General features: G+C 36.0%; 1 protein-coding gene across 1 annotated transcript in view; it reads right to left on the minus strand.

Annotated features, from left to right (window-relative positions):
* The window catches only part of LOC149799769 (uncharacterized), a 62,031-nt gene that overhangs the window by 11,607 nt on the left and 31,960 nt on the right, over nucleotides 1-18,464 (minus strand). The window contains exons 2-3 of the mRNA XM_089957128.1: nucleotides 8,518-8,939; nucleotides 517-621 (exon numbers count right to left, since the gene is read on the minus strand). Coding sequence (XP_089813254.1) covers nucleotides 517-621; nucleotides 8,518-8,682 — 270 coding nt within the window. The 5' untranslated portion in view covers nucleotides 8,683-8,939. The remainder of the gene's footprint in view (nucleotides 1-516; nucleotides 622-8,517; nucleotides 8,940-18,464) is intronic.

The raw sequence follows: 18,464 nt of genomic DNA on the forward strand, positions 1-18,464 counted from the left end.
ATCCCTTATATTGAGCATCAAAAAGACTATAATCGTTGTTTGAAAATAGTATTCACTTAGTACATATCCCTAAGGTTCCATGAGCTGTGGTAATCAATGCAATTCTGAAACATTCCTACTATTTGCCGTAGGAGAATGATATATACTAAGAAGCAGTATAACTTGTATTCCCGTTGTTCCAAGCGCAATATATTCATTCAGAGATTCTATAGAATAAATATTGAACGCAACTATAAGAAAGATAAAATAAAACCTGCTGTAAAATGTGCCCCATTTTATCTTTACATAGATGTACCATGTCGATGGGATTTTTACCAACTGAACATCTTTGTATATTAGTAGGGAAATAAACAGCTGATAGTATAGAGGAAAACAAAATCAATAGGTGAATCAAGTTTACAATTTGAAAAACGAATACAAAAGCAGATTAAAATAAAGCCGCAGTTATGATGAAATACGACATATTCGTTTATTTATCTGCCTTGTAAGCTTTAAAACTTTAGCAATTATATTTACCTGGATTATCAACACCTTCCACGTGTAACCAGTTAAGTGCCGCACGTGAACAGGATATTTGTCAAAGGGAAAACTACGAACCTCACAGCGGCAGTAGCGTCGAACCTGGAATAAAGCAATATGAACTCTTAAAGATTGCTTTTGCAATATTTATCACCATTATCATTCCCGTTGTTTTCTCCCATTTCGCTTTTACTTCCCCGCAATGTCATCATCATTATCATCATCATTAGCATTCTGATCCTGTTACATGATTCGACAAATAAGATGTATGGGTACTCCTTATGCTGCCTGACATTTAACATCTGGAAGCCCGTTCGTGCTATAAACTCAAGCTTAAAACCAGAAAACATTTACGATCTGTAACCGATTATACTCAATATATAATCAGGATCATGTAAACTTTGCAGTATATACAGTTATATATTTCTATAAATGTTGTATCGACTGATACATGATTTATTTCTAATTTGTTATATTGTTTTTATTTATGGCTGTAATTTATAATGATTAAATGTAGCTGGATTTCGTACATGCATAGATGTTAAAAATCATAAAGTTGCATATGATTAATAAATAGATGCTTATGTATGTGTTGACAGTTACTAATTATAAAATTATTAGTAAATATGTTTACAAAATTTGGCCATTTTCTGATTGGACAGATCGGTAAGGTGATATCTAAAAAGAAATAAGTTAATTCATATTGGATGGTTTTGCTTCTATCTGTAATTTAGTTTATGACCATATATTAGCAACAATATATGTATTCTGAATTTCAAAACAAAGACACACTGCATGCTTATTTGGAGGTATAGAACCCGAGTAGCAAATGGTTCTAATTGCAACATTTTCAATGATTACTCTGAAATACGTAGATCACTTTTTGACGCGTTTTAAAAGAATTTGCAGTGCTATTTCCTCATGATATATGCATTAATTTCTTATCATAATGTTAAGATTTAGAACAGGAACCGTAATAGATGATGCTGAGAGTAAAACCTGCTTTGAAACACGTACATCTAAAATCAAAGCTACATATTTTATAACTATAGTACTGTTACGTAAATGGTAAAACATTTCTTCATAGAATACATTAGGAGTTAGCTTCCAGTACCTCTTAAGGTGTTTATTAATTATGTCATGCAATCACGTTAGATCAATCAGTGGTAGATCTAAAGGAGTGAAGGGATCGCCACCCCATGCCTGCTTATTTTCAGTATACCAGGCTTTAAGATGAATTAAATAAAGGATTGAATAATTTGTGTTCACGTTATCCTTCTATAAAAACCTAAGACACAATATAATGACCAAGATGTGTGTCAAAGTTCTCTTCCAGAACATTCTATGCTATAAGCAAACTCGCGTCTTTTTATTTAAATGTGATTAAAGAGCATTAAAAAATCAGATAGACAACAAAATATCCAAGGAAAAAAATCAGGTCTTGAACTTAAATGCAAATAAACATGTTCAAAAACTTAATAAGTCACGTCACGTACACACAAACATTGTATCTTCAATTATGAACAAACTCAATTACACAATATAAGTTGAATATACATAATAATATTGATTACCAAATATGTTTACTTGATTTATAATCACCGCTTTAATTTAAATTTTTGTCAATAAACCGAGGATATGATATTTGAAAACAAAATAACGTTTACTACTTTGTCTTGGGGCCCGAGAGAAGGTTTCTGCTGTGAAGGATTTTCCTTGTCTTGTGTGTAAGTTGGCACAGATCGTACATTAAATATTTTAATTTAAATATATTGTGACTGATAATATATCAACAATTAGAAGAGTCCACAATAAGTGTCAACATCGTTTCATTAGTAAAGATCAAATATGTGACAGAGCTGTATTTATTAGGGTTTATTGACTACTTTAGCAAAAACAATAACAAGGAAGTAGCTCCTTGTACTTTGTTGCCGATAATCCCGACTGTGTATATTTCGCTAGGCTCAATTGGTGGCAAATACTGATATCTGTTCCTGTGTTGCAAGAACTGATATCATGTATCAATATTGAATATTACTCAGTTATAGCAATATTAATAAATACGGCACATACACAGCAAGCACGTTTATTGCGAGACGAGTTGCAAACATTAAGAGTGTTATATCTTACGCTACGAGCCCCACAGCACTGCATCATCTATCGGATAAGAGAAAATGAACACACAGTCCAGGTCCTGTAGCCACAGTTATGTCGCTTTGCCTCTTTTCTTGACTCCTTTGATCAACACACTATATTGCAGTAGGCTTCGTCTATCCTTCAAACTCTAAACTTTAATTCATACACGCACTTCAGTGACACAAAAGACGATTTAAAGTCAACGAAGCTGTGGACGCCTTCAAGTAAATTTGTTTCCAAGAGGAAAACTTCATCGTACTAGACGACCCTGACATTCTTCCGGGATACCAAGTTCTAGGCAATCGCCTGATCTTGAACAGGAAAGTTATCGAAGCACACGCAGTTGGTATTAGTGAGCTACCCATTGTTGCGAAAGATGACATGTTTGTCATTCTCATTATGTTTCTTTTCCATTATGAGTACAAGGCAGGGTTAACAGTAGTAGACAACCATGACCCACTAAGGACAGAAAATCGCTAGGGCAGAAAGATGAATAATACTCCCCTGTCTGTTTTGTCCGTCACTGAAGCAAGCTTAAATAGAATTAGGCTGCATACAACGACCACGATTGAACTCACGTGGCGCTGTTGATTTAGACGGATTGCTTGCGCACATTGAAGTGGCATTATTTTCTACAAGAAATAAACCGAAGCCTAGAAGAAGGAGAGCGAGGACATTTGGGTTATTTTCATTGGCAAATTTGCAGCCAGTACTGCAAAGGACTGCATGTGAAAGACACGCAAGTTGGCCGCCAACAGTGGTGAGCTGGATTTAATCGTGTGTAGCAAGACTGACTCGCTTGTTATTTATTATAAGGTTCCCCTTTGGAACATCTTTATTACTACTACAGCTCGCAGTCGCACTGCACGCACCTTCGAATTTCATCCTTAGCTACACGGGCATTAACATAAAGCAATGTTTCTTACTTGGGCCGTACGGGTTACACCTAACTCTACATATAGCTCGACCAACTAGTCCAATGGATGCGCTTCTTCAGCCCATGAAAAGGAAAATCAAATCTGCTACGAAAGAGCCGACTTTATGTGCAAGAACAAATGTCATGTTCTTTACGAAAGCAACGGTTTGCTGCTTTGGACAGTGGAGTATCAAGGATGAATATCCAATGACATCCACGATCGTGTAGATATCTGGTTATTGGATGTCGCTTGCCCTGTTTCGCATGAAAGATTCAACGACTACCGATAATTTGCTGGCAGCACCACGATTTTCTTATCGGGAAAATTGGGGCTGTGCTTATCCGTCAGTTGGAATGAAAGCAACTGACTCTTCATCGGAAATCGCAGGACACTTTAGCCACCCCTTATCAGACAATGTTTAATAGATACTGAGAACATATGCGGTGCCTGTTGTTCTAACGGACGTCCAGAATCTGCTTTGCTATGTATTTCCAACAGCTGTAGTACCTGCGTTTCCGCAAATTTATCATGGATTGAGGTATGATGTGTAAATAAAGACATATACCAAAGTGAGTATGCCACAAAGCACAAACGATGGCATCTCGGTTGTTTATCTTGACTCTTTGGTGATAATGTAGCTACTCGTGTCCTCCTTTTCTCAGCTTGGCAATTCTTTGTCCCCTTGGAAAGTGTTTTACCTACAACAACAAAACCTTGGTGCTTAATAGTGGTGGCATTGATATATATCATGAACAATTCGTTGTTCTGACAGGCCGTTTATGCAACGACATTAAACTCGTCATAAAGGCTTTCGATATGAACTATGTCACTGTCAAAGACGTTCTGTCCAGTTTGTTAAGGCAGGAAGCAGCTCTTCTGAGTGAGGGTCTATGTCACTTAGTAGTTAAACTTGGAACCGATTAATCTGTGCAAAATATATGGCAGCCATGCCCCTGCTGTTGGAGCACAAAACAGGCGGTTTCAGGTGCTAACAACACAACCAGAGCTCGCGCACCAGCAGCAATGTTTAAGTGAATTTGCCAAAATACTATCATTTGAGTTCCAATTATTCACAATAAATTTGGTATTGACTAAGTTTAGCACGTACCTATTGGACACCACGACAAATATGGTCCAAAACGAAACGCCATCTGTAGCATATAGGACCAAACTGACAAACATTTCGTCAATCCGAGCTCTCTCTCTCTCTCTCTCTCTCTCTGGTGAATAAATATGGCTTCTAAAGCCGCCTACACTATTGAAACAAAGTTATTTGGGTAATATCATTTCTCTTGCACTCGAGATGGTTCTAAAATGAATGTTGTATTGACTATTCCTTTCCCTGAAACGGTGGCTCTAAAACTGGTGATGCGTACTTGTACTAGTACTCATGTTGTGCATTGAGAGATTGTTCCACCCAATGTTGGTGCAACGTTTCGGCTGAGCCGGGCCAGAACACATTTGATATGTTTTAATTTACGGTTCCACAACGTTCGTGCAAACTTTCCTGATTGGTATTGCAAAATAAATACGCTGGAAATGGTGGCTACTGAACCAAACTGGGCGCTCCAACTATGACAATTAGACCAATCTAGGATTTTACCCAAAAGAGAGGATTGTTTTGGTGTAAGAATCAAACATACTACGCCCATTCATTAACGTTTGGCAACTTCTACAGTTGTATATACCACTCAAACTAATACGTTCAACTGAAAACAATGTTTATTGGGAAAAATGCATCCTGCTACAAGTTATTTATTTTACTTGTGAGTCCAATGTGGAGTCACGTACTGTGACACACGAAATTCCACATTGGAGCCAACGTGGTAATGGTATCACGGTACCAATTGTTTTTCCATATACCTCAATGCTAATGTTTTGTGAAATAAATATACTTTCTGTCCTACTTGGGCATGCATGTCACACACTGTCATATAGAACAATGCTAGATTGTCAATTTGACAATGACATAACCAGGTACTCCATTGCATTTAGGAGAGATAACTCTACTGGAACTAGACAGGGGTAAGAGTTATCTAGTCACAACAAGCACATTTTCAGCCATGTGTACCATATTTTAAAAAAATCATAAAAAATACAAAATATGATCTAGATAGAAATTAACACAAACTCACATGTTGCCAAGAGGCTCAACATTTTTTTAAGCCAAACAGAAAGTACAACTCTTACATAATGCACCAATCACAGCTAGTGTTGTTCTTTAATTCTGAATACAATGTTCCATACACCTTAAGCGCCGCCCACCTGGACTTGCGCAATTGGTACCGTTATACCTAATAGTGTCATCTAGTAACTCAGAATACGTATTTTAAGCAGAAGATGTATGTCAGGTAATATCATGTAGTGCACCATCACCGTTGACATGAAAGCAAACGTTTGACAAAACGTACTTACAGATTATGTCTTCTCGGGTCTGTCTTCGTTAGTATCAGTGCTTATATCACCTTGGGACTATCGACCCCGTTTAATCTTGTCCCACATAATGAAATTTCGGTCATGAGGCTCGCAGTTCTAGCAGTTCTATCGCAAGCAAAGATATTTGTGTCGCCTGAAAGGTCGTGTACATAATGACCGACAGTATAGCATCAGTGAGCAAATAACCTCAACATATATACTTGGTTAATATTGCTAGGAAACAACGCAAACTATCAAACGACTGGTGTTTTTACCCTCAACAAGAAGAACTGGAGCACAATACTGTCCCAAACACCAATTTAGTTAATCAATCTGCACGAGAATCATTGTAACTTAATGTGGGATACGGGTTCCATCAATATAAACGGGGTAGTACGGGCATATAATAACAGCAGTAATATGTCTGCCGTTCCCGTTCACGTCTCACACGAAAGTGTTTGAAAAAGTTTTGCGTCTACTTCTACCGCTGAAGACAACATTCAGTGCTAGGGTCGTCTCAACGAGAACGCATACATGTTGGGATTTTCGAACACTTGAACCATACTCAGATCTTGCAATTAGAACCCGCGCTATACTTTTAAAGGCAAAATAATATAGCCATGGGGGACAGACCATACATAGGCAAGAAAGACGAATCATTGTCAACCTAGAAAAATCGACGAAGTAGTGTTAGTACGTGACATGGACAAGGAATACAAACTGTGAATGTATATGCGCCTCCTTGTGGCTAAAACAAATATCCAAACATACTTACCGTTGATAATAAAGTAGCATATTTAAACATAGCTGATCCACAGTTTCATTTCATTTTAAAGTGCATGAAAGGACTTCATTCCGAAACGACAGTTGTGAGCAGATCGCAATGGGCAATAGTATGAACAAGCAGAATTAAAGAGCCTGCAAACACCTGAACTAAGGGGATAGGCCTTACCTCCTGGCTCTACCGGATCTCCTCAACATATAATAATCTTTTTTGAACATATGTAGTTTTCGGTTTTCAATTGACATTCGCGCTGGGATGTTGTAAATTATGGACACTATCTCTTTGCTGGTCGTTTCAATGGGTCAGAAGTTGGGTTGTGAGGCACAACGGCGGTTTCCTCTGCCGCGTTAATCTAGTATGTTTACTACGATCAACCTCTTCCCACCTCCACAATGCTGTGACAGTAAATGACAAATAATCTTTATGATGCTGGTCACATGTCGAATATAAAAATCAAATGATAAGCGCTTGGCTAGGGCAATTAGTGGTTGGAACTGACACAAAGAAGGTCCGATGTAGGGATTACATTGTATACCTTATAGTCGACACAATCTATCCGAACGTAAAATGGTGTAACCAACAGATTTAAATTTCCGTCCTTCGTTGTTATTTACAACATGGTTTCTAATAGCGCTTTTGTCATAAATACTTTACCGACGACGTAATGGCTAGCGTCAGTTTTTCTATTTACTAGCTGGACGCAAAGAATCACACAAGTTGTTTCTATTTGCAAATAAAAATATGGCAAATACAATTAGGTTTGTCTTCAAAAAGACCCCAGCTCGCACCCAATTACAGAAAAAAATTTTTTTGCGTAAACAGCTATATAAATCACATTATGAAGGTCTGCTATGAAATGTTTTAAAATTTTACTAATATTATGTAAATGCGAATGCTTAAATTTTAAGTTTCATTTATTGTGCCAACATTTTGCCACACCGAAACTGAAACAACATCAGCATACGAATAAAATCCTTCCCGATTGGAAGTCGTATATACATGTCTTGATGTAAACATCGTAGATATTCTTATTTCGAAAAGAAATCGGAAATCTCAACATATCATTGCGCGCTTTTGTTCTTTGTCGCACAGTAATCTTAGGAAATAGGGCTATCATCGTTATATAAATTAGATTAGAAATATGTAATAGAAATTTGTATTATCTAACTTCTCTAAAAGATAGTTGCTAGAACGAACAAATATTCTTTTGCAAAATAGTAAAGCAATTAAACCTTTATTAGCAGTATTTATAAAGGCAGAAGCAAATTAATTGTTTTATTCTTGTATTTTTGCCAATTTTGTGACAATATATTCAGCTAAAAATTAATAAAAGAAGTATCAGAAGCGTAAGTGACAGTAGATGAAGTTTGATTTAATTAAGTGCATTCAGACAAAGCGACATAAGTAGGTTATTTAGTGCCGAACCAACTGGAATAAAATGCCTTGTTGAAAGATACACCAGGGTGGCTGTACCTGGTTGGACCGATTGGAAGGATTCACACCCGGATCATTTCGGCTGTGAGGCGGGCTCGCTAGTCACTGATTTACCCTTGCTCTCCAGTATATGCAGTAGTAAATGAAGTACCACATAAAATATGCAAATGAAGCAGCACTAAAAGCATCTGAAGCTATACTTGTTACTCCTTTAGTTGAAGTAGTTATAACAACATCAGTTGTAATGTAGTTGATGGTGTTATTGTGGTGATTAGTAGAAGAGATAGTACCGGAATTTAAAACATAGCATACCTGATTTCTTTCTATTTCATTTAACCCAATGTCGTAATATATTAGTTTTGCGTTGTTAAATTTTGCCAAGATTTTGTTGTGAAAGTCACGTAACATCGCTTGAGATTCGAGGTAATGGTTTGAAGATGCACCAGTGACGAAAACCGGAAGTTTTGGGACTACCATGGATTTATATGGCTGTAAAAGGCCAAAGTCTGCCAGATATGGAACCGATGTTCCGTTGGGATACTGTTGAACTATTTTCTTGTTTTCCTCAAAAGTGGGTGCAAATTTACTTTCACTCCAACAAGTCAAGTTGCTGGTGACGTTGTAACTTTGGTACGTCCATGCTACAGGCAACTCGGATATGAGTTTTATATCTTTTCTTTTGGAATGCCTCTGAAGCGATGCTTCGAACAGGTTCGTTTCTGCAGATCTTACTTCTGAAATGTAAAAGGTCTCATAATACCGATACGAAATCAAAGACACAGACGAGGATCACCAAACCATATATAAGGCAGCTAAAATTATAACAACTAAACCGTGTAGTACATATGGCACGGTTAAGTAATTCTGCATTGATATGTTACGCATGGGCACACATGAATTCGTTACCGATTACATTAATCGTTCAATGCATGCAGCGTATAATTAAATTAATTTTCGTCTGTTCAGTTACAACAAATAGCTAACTCGAACCAGACTATAGTATTTCTAATATAATGGCGTTGTATAACATAGGTATTGACTCTCTGTAGAATTTAGAATAAATTCTAAAACATCGAACAGGGTCACGTTTGTAACGGATACTCCAAGTATCAACTACCTCCGCAATAAACCTTATTCTAAAAAAATATCTTTTGTGAGTTCGTTAAACCTCCAGATAAGTAATAATCGTCGCTGATCGTTGGGTGTTCATCGTAGCATTAACGTATCGCATGACTGAATGTTAAACACACATCAGCCGCGCCGTCGTCGCGAAATTCCTTCTTTGAATCACTGATACGAGTGATTAAGGTCTTATTCTTCAGATCAACCAGAACTCGGCAAATCAGGAGTTATTCTGTCAAGATCAAATATTCATTGAGAAGGTTTAATCAAATATAATCTCGTAAATTCCTCCATTGTTATAATTATGGCAAAACTATTTTTAATAGAAGTTTAGTTTATAATGTATAATGATTCAGCAAAGAATAACTGTAATTGAAAGAAACCCAGCGTAAAAGAATTTTGTGGATACCAATTACAAAGCGTGCAAACAGAGTGTTATTACCAAAACCTTGTTTAAAATGTAGCAAGGGAGTCCGGGGGAAACGCATTTGTGAGTATGATACGTTAGTGAAAAAAAAAACAGAGAACTGAAACGATATCATATTTTTAAAAACGCCGATGAATCTCCCATAAAATGCCAAATAATATCTCGCCAGATTTTCACGCTAATAAAGAAATTATTTACAAAATTAATAATGCTATATAAATGGATCAAAATGAATTTGTAACACATCCCATGACAAACAATATTGAGGGATCTCGTGATGGTATCATCAGGAACTGTCAACTAAAAAAACACAATCTGTATTTTCTCTAATACTGGGTATATCATGTGTAATGCCGGGGAAATAAAATATAACTTTGTCATAGTTTTATATATGAATGTTTTCACGGAATCATCGAAGATGGAATTGAGATCGTTCATATTCATTCAAATCTGAAAAATATATTGAAAACATTTACAAGCTATTATACAAAGTCAGAATTCTGCACTTGGTGTTTTGGGGAAAATATAATAAATTTACGAATGCAGTTAAATGTGTGAACATGGATAATGGCGAAGAAAAAGAATGTCCTTTTATAAATATATGTGACAAATATTTTGATAATTGTGGGCTTTTGGTTCAATATGTCGCATATAAAATCAGCATTTCCAAAGACAGACGCCGCCACTACTTTCGCTTAATTCAACTGTATACTAAATGAAGAGAGAAAACTCTGTCAATGATACGTTGAGAGATTAAAGAGTAATCTCGCTTGTATTTGTTAATAATATTTGCTTATTAATTAATTATTTATGTCTGTTTTTCCTCATCATGTCGCAGATAATACAACATTATCGGTTGTTTCAAAGGAACACACACAAGGGTATCTCACTTCTGAAAGATAATTGTAAGACAGTTAAAGTCAACGTCCAATGACTAAGTCATTGCCAAAAGCGAGGGATATAGCCCATGTCAGGTTTCTTACTTCCTTCAGATCTTATTAGGGATAATAGTTATGAAAAATGAGAAAAACTGAAAACGAATAAGCCATGCCAGTTGTGTGCGCTACTTTTATATTTCCTCCTTACATAGCATGTGACACATATTGCTAGTGTTGCTTTTCCATGATTGTGCTCTAAACTCAACACAGAAAGTACACAATCGCACTATGTCACCATGTGGTGGGTTGTATTTGTCACTGGCGGTGTTGTTCAGTGAAGGGTGTGCATAAATATTTTGAACGTAGAGAAGGACCATGTTTGTGGATATACATGCAACGTATTTATCAACCAGGAATGCGCTCAGGACGGCACAACATATCAACATTTATACCACATACATTAAAACTGACATAGATTTTAAAGTGTTGGTATAAAGCAATTTGATGTACCAATATTATTATCAAATTGAGATCCTCCTATCTTGCAATAATACGCATTCATAAACAATTTTGGAACTGTGTGCTTTTGGTTCTATTTATATAGATCAATGCAGAAATCTGGATTGAGAGAGAGAGAAAAAGAAACTGGGCTGGATGAAAAAACTTAAAACTGAAATAGCACTAATTAACCTACAATATAGTTCGTCATAATGGTATGTTTACATTTTCATTGGGACCTATCTAAAGTGTTTATAAAATTAATGATATAATGTGGATCTAATTAAATAGGAAAATATACAAAGGCCACCCATCTCTCTGCTCATCACTGCATCAAGCTAGGGGCTAAATTACATGAAAATACGAGAATAGGCAATTTTTATTTTACGTAACACCACAGCATCACTGGACCTAAAATAAATATAAAGTCAAATCGACCAAAGAAAGAGAGAGAGAGAGGGAGAAAATATGGTCATTAGTAATGTGAATTAAAACAGGATAATGACCAAGATATACCTTAAATAGTTGTATTCCCTCTTTTTAGTTCGTAGTGTCGTTTAGATTACATTTCACACGACACTTCATGGGCCTGTACGTCAATGCATTGATGTGGGTTTAGTATTCCAGAATCAATGTGTATGTATGCCTTTGTACTCTTCTTTCTTCATTAAAACCATCTTTCATTTATAAATAAAAAGTGCAACCTACATTGATTTAATCAATGTAAATAACAATAGAAACTCAAAAATGAAATTAATCAACTGATCATTATGAAATGGTGATTGTGAATATGCAGCCACATAGACAGACACACATATTATAGCAGACACACTCGACAGGGATATGAGATCATTCACCAAGTCAATCCAACTCCATTCAAGTATCAAATATGTGTATTTGCATGTGATATAAATAAAATATATGTATAAAATGTACGCTGTATAAATGATGCACCTCTCGTTGTATATGTTTTTCGAGCCTCGTTTTATTTTACTGAAACCTTTATGCATCTCAGTGATACAGCGTACATACTGTACATATGTAAATAGATGTAAATACATGTAAACAAACATGTAAACAGATTTATATCTGTCAATAAATGTACACAGATGTACATATGCAAATACATGCCAATCAACAAATAAATAGATATGATAACATGTAATTATATGTAAATACATGAAAAAGAAAATGTAAATAGATGTATATATGTGAATACATGTAAATAAAGATATACATAGATGTATATATGTAAATACAGAGATAACTTCACGAATGTAAGTAAAATATAAAGACTGGCAAATAAAAACTTTAGCCTGTATGTGAGTCTCATAAAGCAGTGGCACTGTTCTAATGAGAACTTTCACACTGTAAGTGAGTCAAAGTGGAGGTGTATGCATTCCCGCAATTAGGGGTTCCAGAATTATGTTAGTTCAGTACTGGTTCAGGAATACAAATATATTTTTTTTAAATCTGAAACATATATCTATTTTATAATGATTTAGAACAATATTAATGTGATTATTTCTGTAATTCATAGCTTACATGATAATCGTATCCAAAACTTGATCCTGAAAAATTAGATTTGATTTTGAATCACTGCAGGAACAATGCTACAAAGGTAAATATACCGTCGATAAAACAAATTGATCAATTCTGAGAAAGTTAGATGAGGATTGCCATAAGAATACGAAATAAAAAAGATTCTGAATGCGCATGTAAGACAGTTGATTTTTTTATGTGTGATTTGGAAAGAGAAAGTAATGACAATGTCTAAAGAAAGTTAAATTTGTGACACGGTTCTAATATTAGGAATTCCTCCAATAATATTCTGATTTGTATTAAATATTCTTGTTTAGTTTGAAAATTGTAACAATCTTATGTTTTACTGCTTGACTTTGTTACGTGGTTAGTTTTCCAAAGACTTTAATAGAATGTGGCTAAAAGAACAAGAATTTTCAAACAAGTCTCAATATAATGTATCAGCAGAAAACAATTGTATTCTGATCTAGTATTTATTTTTATTCTGATTATAAAAGTTTTAGTTTTATTCTGATTATACTATTTATTGAAGGTGCACAATACAGAATTTGATCTCTATCACATACTGTCGTAATAATATGTTCTCGTTGCAGTTCATTTAACTGTTCCTGTGTTCACAAACATTTAAGGATTACAGGTGCAGGACCTGTCTAGGGCTTTTTCCACGTCTGGTCTTCTTAGAAATTGAGTTGAAAAAAAACTTAACAATCATGATGATGATGCCTATTTTGATGTGGTGTTGTTCAACGTTTTTCCATCAACGGAAAGGAAATCGAAGCACGTCTGGACAACGTTGACAGTGTATAGATGTCAGAAACACATTGTCTAACTTTAGAGACGAGCATGTTGCACGTGCCTATCATAACATCTGGTGAGACATTTTTCAGCATCAGAACATTGACATTAGCATGCAAGTTTACCATGATGACTTTAGTACATTTTACCTATTTTATTAATTTCTATTGGGACAGACAGTTCATTGTCGTCATGTATTTACTTGCACGTATAAGTCCAGTTTCTGACCGTGGTTATATATATATATATATATATATATATATATATATATATATATATATATATATATATATATATATATATATATATATATATATATGTTGATGTGATCATTTCTGACGAGACTGTGTTGCTGGAAGGGCATGGCAGCTCACCGACGTTCAGGCGTTCTAGCTCTAGATTCGAAATTTCCCGAGCCCTAACTACCATATATGGAAATCCGTTTATTGAAATACCTTAAATACCATATAGTTATAAATTTGCTGGAAAACTGTTGAAAGCTGGAATAATGTTGAAAAAGCGTTGGATGTTGGAGAAGTTGAAAGATCGTTGGAAAATACCTTTCTTTGAGACTGTAAATCTACACAAAAATAATGATTATTTCCAAACAAAATGATATATTCGTTTAAATTATCGTTACAAAAAATACTTTATTGAAACTTCATCCATAATACATTGCTCAATCGTAATTTGGTAACTCATCGCTCACCGTACGGGTATACTACACTTGACCTACCTTACGCATGCTCAGTAAATTATAAACTGCAGTGGTAGCGGCTTACGAAAGCTACATGTGATGGATCAAATGAAGCCCAGTATTTTATATAAGGATCGATGACATATATTAAATATCATCTCCTGTAATCAAATATGATCTCCTCAAATACCCCAGATCTATACAACTTCTCTTTATCATGCCAAATATGCAAAGGCATCCTATTATAACGTCAGTAGGTAAGTAGGTCGACGTAGATGTACACATAGTATGAACGGCGATAAGATGATAGTTCTAGCAACCATTATATTGGTATTTATAGTTATTTTTCTTCCCGTTTGAAAAATATACATGCTGAATAACAAAAATCAGTTGTGTTATGTAGTATTTCTGGTGGTTTTATGTGTCGTTGAGTATAGTATTTAGCAAACTTTCATCGATTACTGTAAAGACTATAAAACTCCGACTGTTACATTACCCTCTGCTTGATGTGAAGCCTCCTCGCAAACACTGCTTTAATAATAAAAAATAAACAAAATGAAAACAAGCATATATACCCTTCATTGTAAAATATTTTTTTTTGATTGGCGACACTAAAGCAATCCGAACATACAACTAAATTTATTTGTTACACGTTCACACTATCTCGTTTCATTACCCTCTCTTTCAGTTTTGTGACTAATATTCTCCCTGGTTTTGACGCGTGTTGCATCCCGTAGTGATCTTGACCGTGACATTCTTCGTGTCTGATTACTCATTGTAATTCTCGCCTTTAACTCCTGTACGGTTTTTGTGAGGTCTTATACGTTCTGTTTGATTTTACAAAGAGATGTTGATGAGTTCAAGGGCCTTGTTGTTGGTGACCATATGTTTTATCATCAGATCTGATGTTTGTTCAATGCCATTAATAATGCCTGCCCAGCCAGGCTGCAATTATAATTAGGTATATGAGCTAGTGAGATTATTGTCTGCTGCAGTAGTTGTTTTCGGACTCATGTTTTCTAATTGGAATTCTTCCTGGGGTAGCAGTTAGAACGTTATATCGTCATCAATCAAATCTTGCAAACTCTGAGATGTACTTATATCTTCCATCACTTCCTGCTGGACCGTGTGTTGAGTTGTAAGTTAAGAAGGAAGGGATGTGACTGGGATGGTAGCCTAGAGTGTAGAGCGTTTTATTTTCTCCCAGTATTTTGCAGATGTTTCCCAGCAACCCTATGCTCGGTTCATGAACTCAAGTCTTTAGAATCAATCTCACATGGTCGGTTACAAATACAATTTTCTTCATGTATGTCTTCTGCTAAATTCATTCACCACTTTATTGAGCTTAACATTTCCATTGTTCTCCTTTGACACTTTTTACAAGGACCACACTTGAAAGGTTCCATCATGTCCACTTCTGTACATTTGCAATCCCAAGGGCTTAAGCATCTTGACATTGCATCTGCATTTCCATGTTTCCTTCCTGGTCTGTATTCAACAGTGAAATCCCATGCTGACAAAATTTCCAACCATCTTGCTATTTTCCCTTTCGGTTCCCTGAAACTAAACATCCAAACTAGTGCCTGATGATCAGTCCTGACTCTAAGCTGTATAGGAAGCAAATACTGTATATAATACTCTATAAAATATCTCACGGCTAATATTTCTTTATCTGTCAGACAATAATTTCCCTCGGCTTTATTGAGTATTCGACTTCCATATGCATGTACCCTCTCTCTGTCACTTTGCATTTGACTCAAGACGGCTCCAATGCCCATATCACTTGCATCTGTGTCTAACATAAATTCCCCCGCTTGAAGTGGGTATCCCATTATTTCGGTTCCTGTAAGGGCAGTTTTCAGTTTTTCAAAAGATTCTTGGCATTTTACATTCCACTTATATTCTTTACCCTTCGTTGTTAACTCTGTTAGTGGCTTCACTAAGTCAGCATTCTTAACAAATCGTTTGTAATAACTTCTCATTCCGTGTATCTGCCTTACTTCTGTAACATTTGTAGATACTGGAAATTTTAAGATTTTATCAATATTTTCTGGATTCGGTTGTACTCATTCTCCTCAAATCATGTGCCCAAGAAAGGTAACGTCGTCACTCAACAATCGGCATTTTGCGGTTTCAGTTTCAACCCAGCAATCTCTAGTCGATTTAACACCATCTCAACTCTGGAAATGTGTTCTTAAAAGTTAGATCCAAACAATATAATGTCATCTAAATAGATTAGAGAAGTAATACAATGTACTCCATGAAGTGCAATTTCCATAATTCTCTGGAATGTGGCCCCTGAGTTAATCATTCCCATTGACATTGCAATTAATTCATACAGCCCATATTTTGTAACAAAAGCACTCTAGGGTACATCTTTCTTCTTCACAGGTATCTGATGGTAACCAGATGTAAGATCAAAAGTTGAAAATAATGTCGCTCCCGCTAAGGCATCAAGACAGTCTTATGTACGTGGTATAGGAAATGCATCAGGCTTTGTCACAGCATTCAACCCATGTATAGTCCACACAAGGTCTATTTTTCCATTCTTCTTTCTAACTAGCACAAGTGGAGAAACCCATGGTGACGTTGATTTTCTAATGATCTTCTGTGTTTCCATTTTCTTGATTGTTCTTCTGTAGCGAAGGCTAATTTAACACGTCGAGGGGGTTGTTTAATGGGTGTCGCATTTCCTGTATCAATGACATGTTCACCAAGTGTTGTCTGTCCTAAGTCTGTATCGTCTTTTGAAAAGTGCTCTGATATTGTATCAGCATTTTTGCAATTACAATCCTTTATTGTTCTGATCGTCATTCACTTGCACTTACCTTCAAGTGATCTGGCACTTCAGAGTCTCGCAGAACTTCCTGTTCCGGACCAATTTGAGATCTACTTGTTAAATGTGCTTGCTCTCCATATTCCACTATTCTGATTGAACTACAATTTCCAACAGGTTCTTGGCACTCCGAGTCCACTAGGACTTCCATACTTTGAAATGTCTCTGCGGTCCCAATCACTGCAGCCTGTTTAAGTGAAACAACAGTGGAAAATGGATTAAGGATTCGTACCTTCTGCGTGACCCCATTGTTGATATCAACTACTGTTTCTGCCATGATACTTATCACTTGGTTACGCTTGTTTGAAATTCATGTTAGGCTCAATAATCAGTTCATATGGTCGACTGCAATCGTCTGATTCATATCATTCTACATATACATCAATAATTTCTTCTCAATTTCCTGGTATAAAATAATGGTCTGAAGCGCTAACCTTTCGCAATTTGTCTTCAAGGCCTACTTGTATGCACGGTATTTCTACTCCATGTAATCTTATTAATCGTTTGCTGAGAACTATATCTGCGGGTACACTCTCATCAAGTTGTAGGATGCCAATCTCCAATAATCCGTCATCTTCACTTTCTGCAACTATGACTACTTTTTCCAACTCGAGATAGCATATTTCAATTCTAAATATTCCTTTTCCATATTCTCTTAAAGGATTACTGATTTGCACAGCCTGAGGCGAATTTCGGAGTCTATCTGTTTATAGACTCTTTCCGAGATAATAGTACGTGTTGCGCCTGTGTCTGCAGTGAAAATTAGATTGACTCTATCAATCATACCCTCAATGTATACCCCATTTTTCTTGGAATTCGTCGTCGTAGAATCATTGTATCATTTTTGTGATTGTGTTCTGGAAAATATCCTTCTTGGCCAATTCTGAAACTAGCTTGGGTCGTCTCATGGCCACTAGAGGCGACCCCTCTAGTTTAAAGGATTATTCTCTTTCTCTAACGTTTCAATTTTTTCCATCAGTTCAGACATTTTCTTTTCAAGTTCGGACAATCACCCCACTTGGGTCTCTTGATTACTGTATATGGGTTTCTTCTGTATACTTTTTGCCATAGGTTTTCTAATCTGGCGAACATTTTCTTCTTCGTCTGTTGTACATGTGCTGTCGCTAGTTTCACTGGACTTAGTACACTTAACTCTGGTTGGTCTCCTTGGCTTATGGTCATGATACCCATCTTGCCAAGGTGGGCGCTTTCTTGTTTCAAGTAATTCGACTACTTGGAATAAAAATTCATCTATGTGTTTTGGTTCTTTCACAAATTCGACATGAACTCTTGCTCCATCATCATGGAGGACATCAACGCATTTAAGTAAAAGATATTCCTGTCTTGTTTCAACGTCGCGATTCGCATGAGCTTTGTCATATAAACATGTTAACTCTGCCGCATATTAGTAGTATATGGGGATACTAGACGTACAATGGGAATTAGCATTAAAAACACCCCTGG

This window comes from Sinohyriopsis cumingii, chromosome 5 (genome assembly GCF_028554795.1).
Source record: "Sinohyriopsis cumingii isolate HCF-2022 chromosome 5, ASM2855479v2, whole genome shotgun sequence".
Classification (NCBI taxonomy): Eukaryota; Metazoa; Mollusca; class Bivalvia; order Unionida; family Unionidae; genus Sinohyriopsis; species Sinohyriopsis cumingii.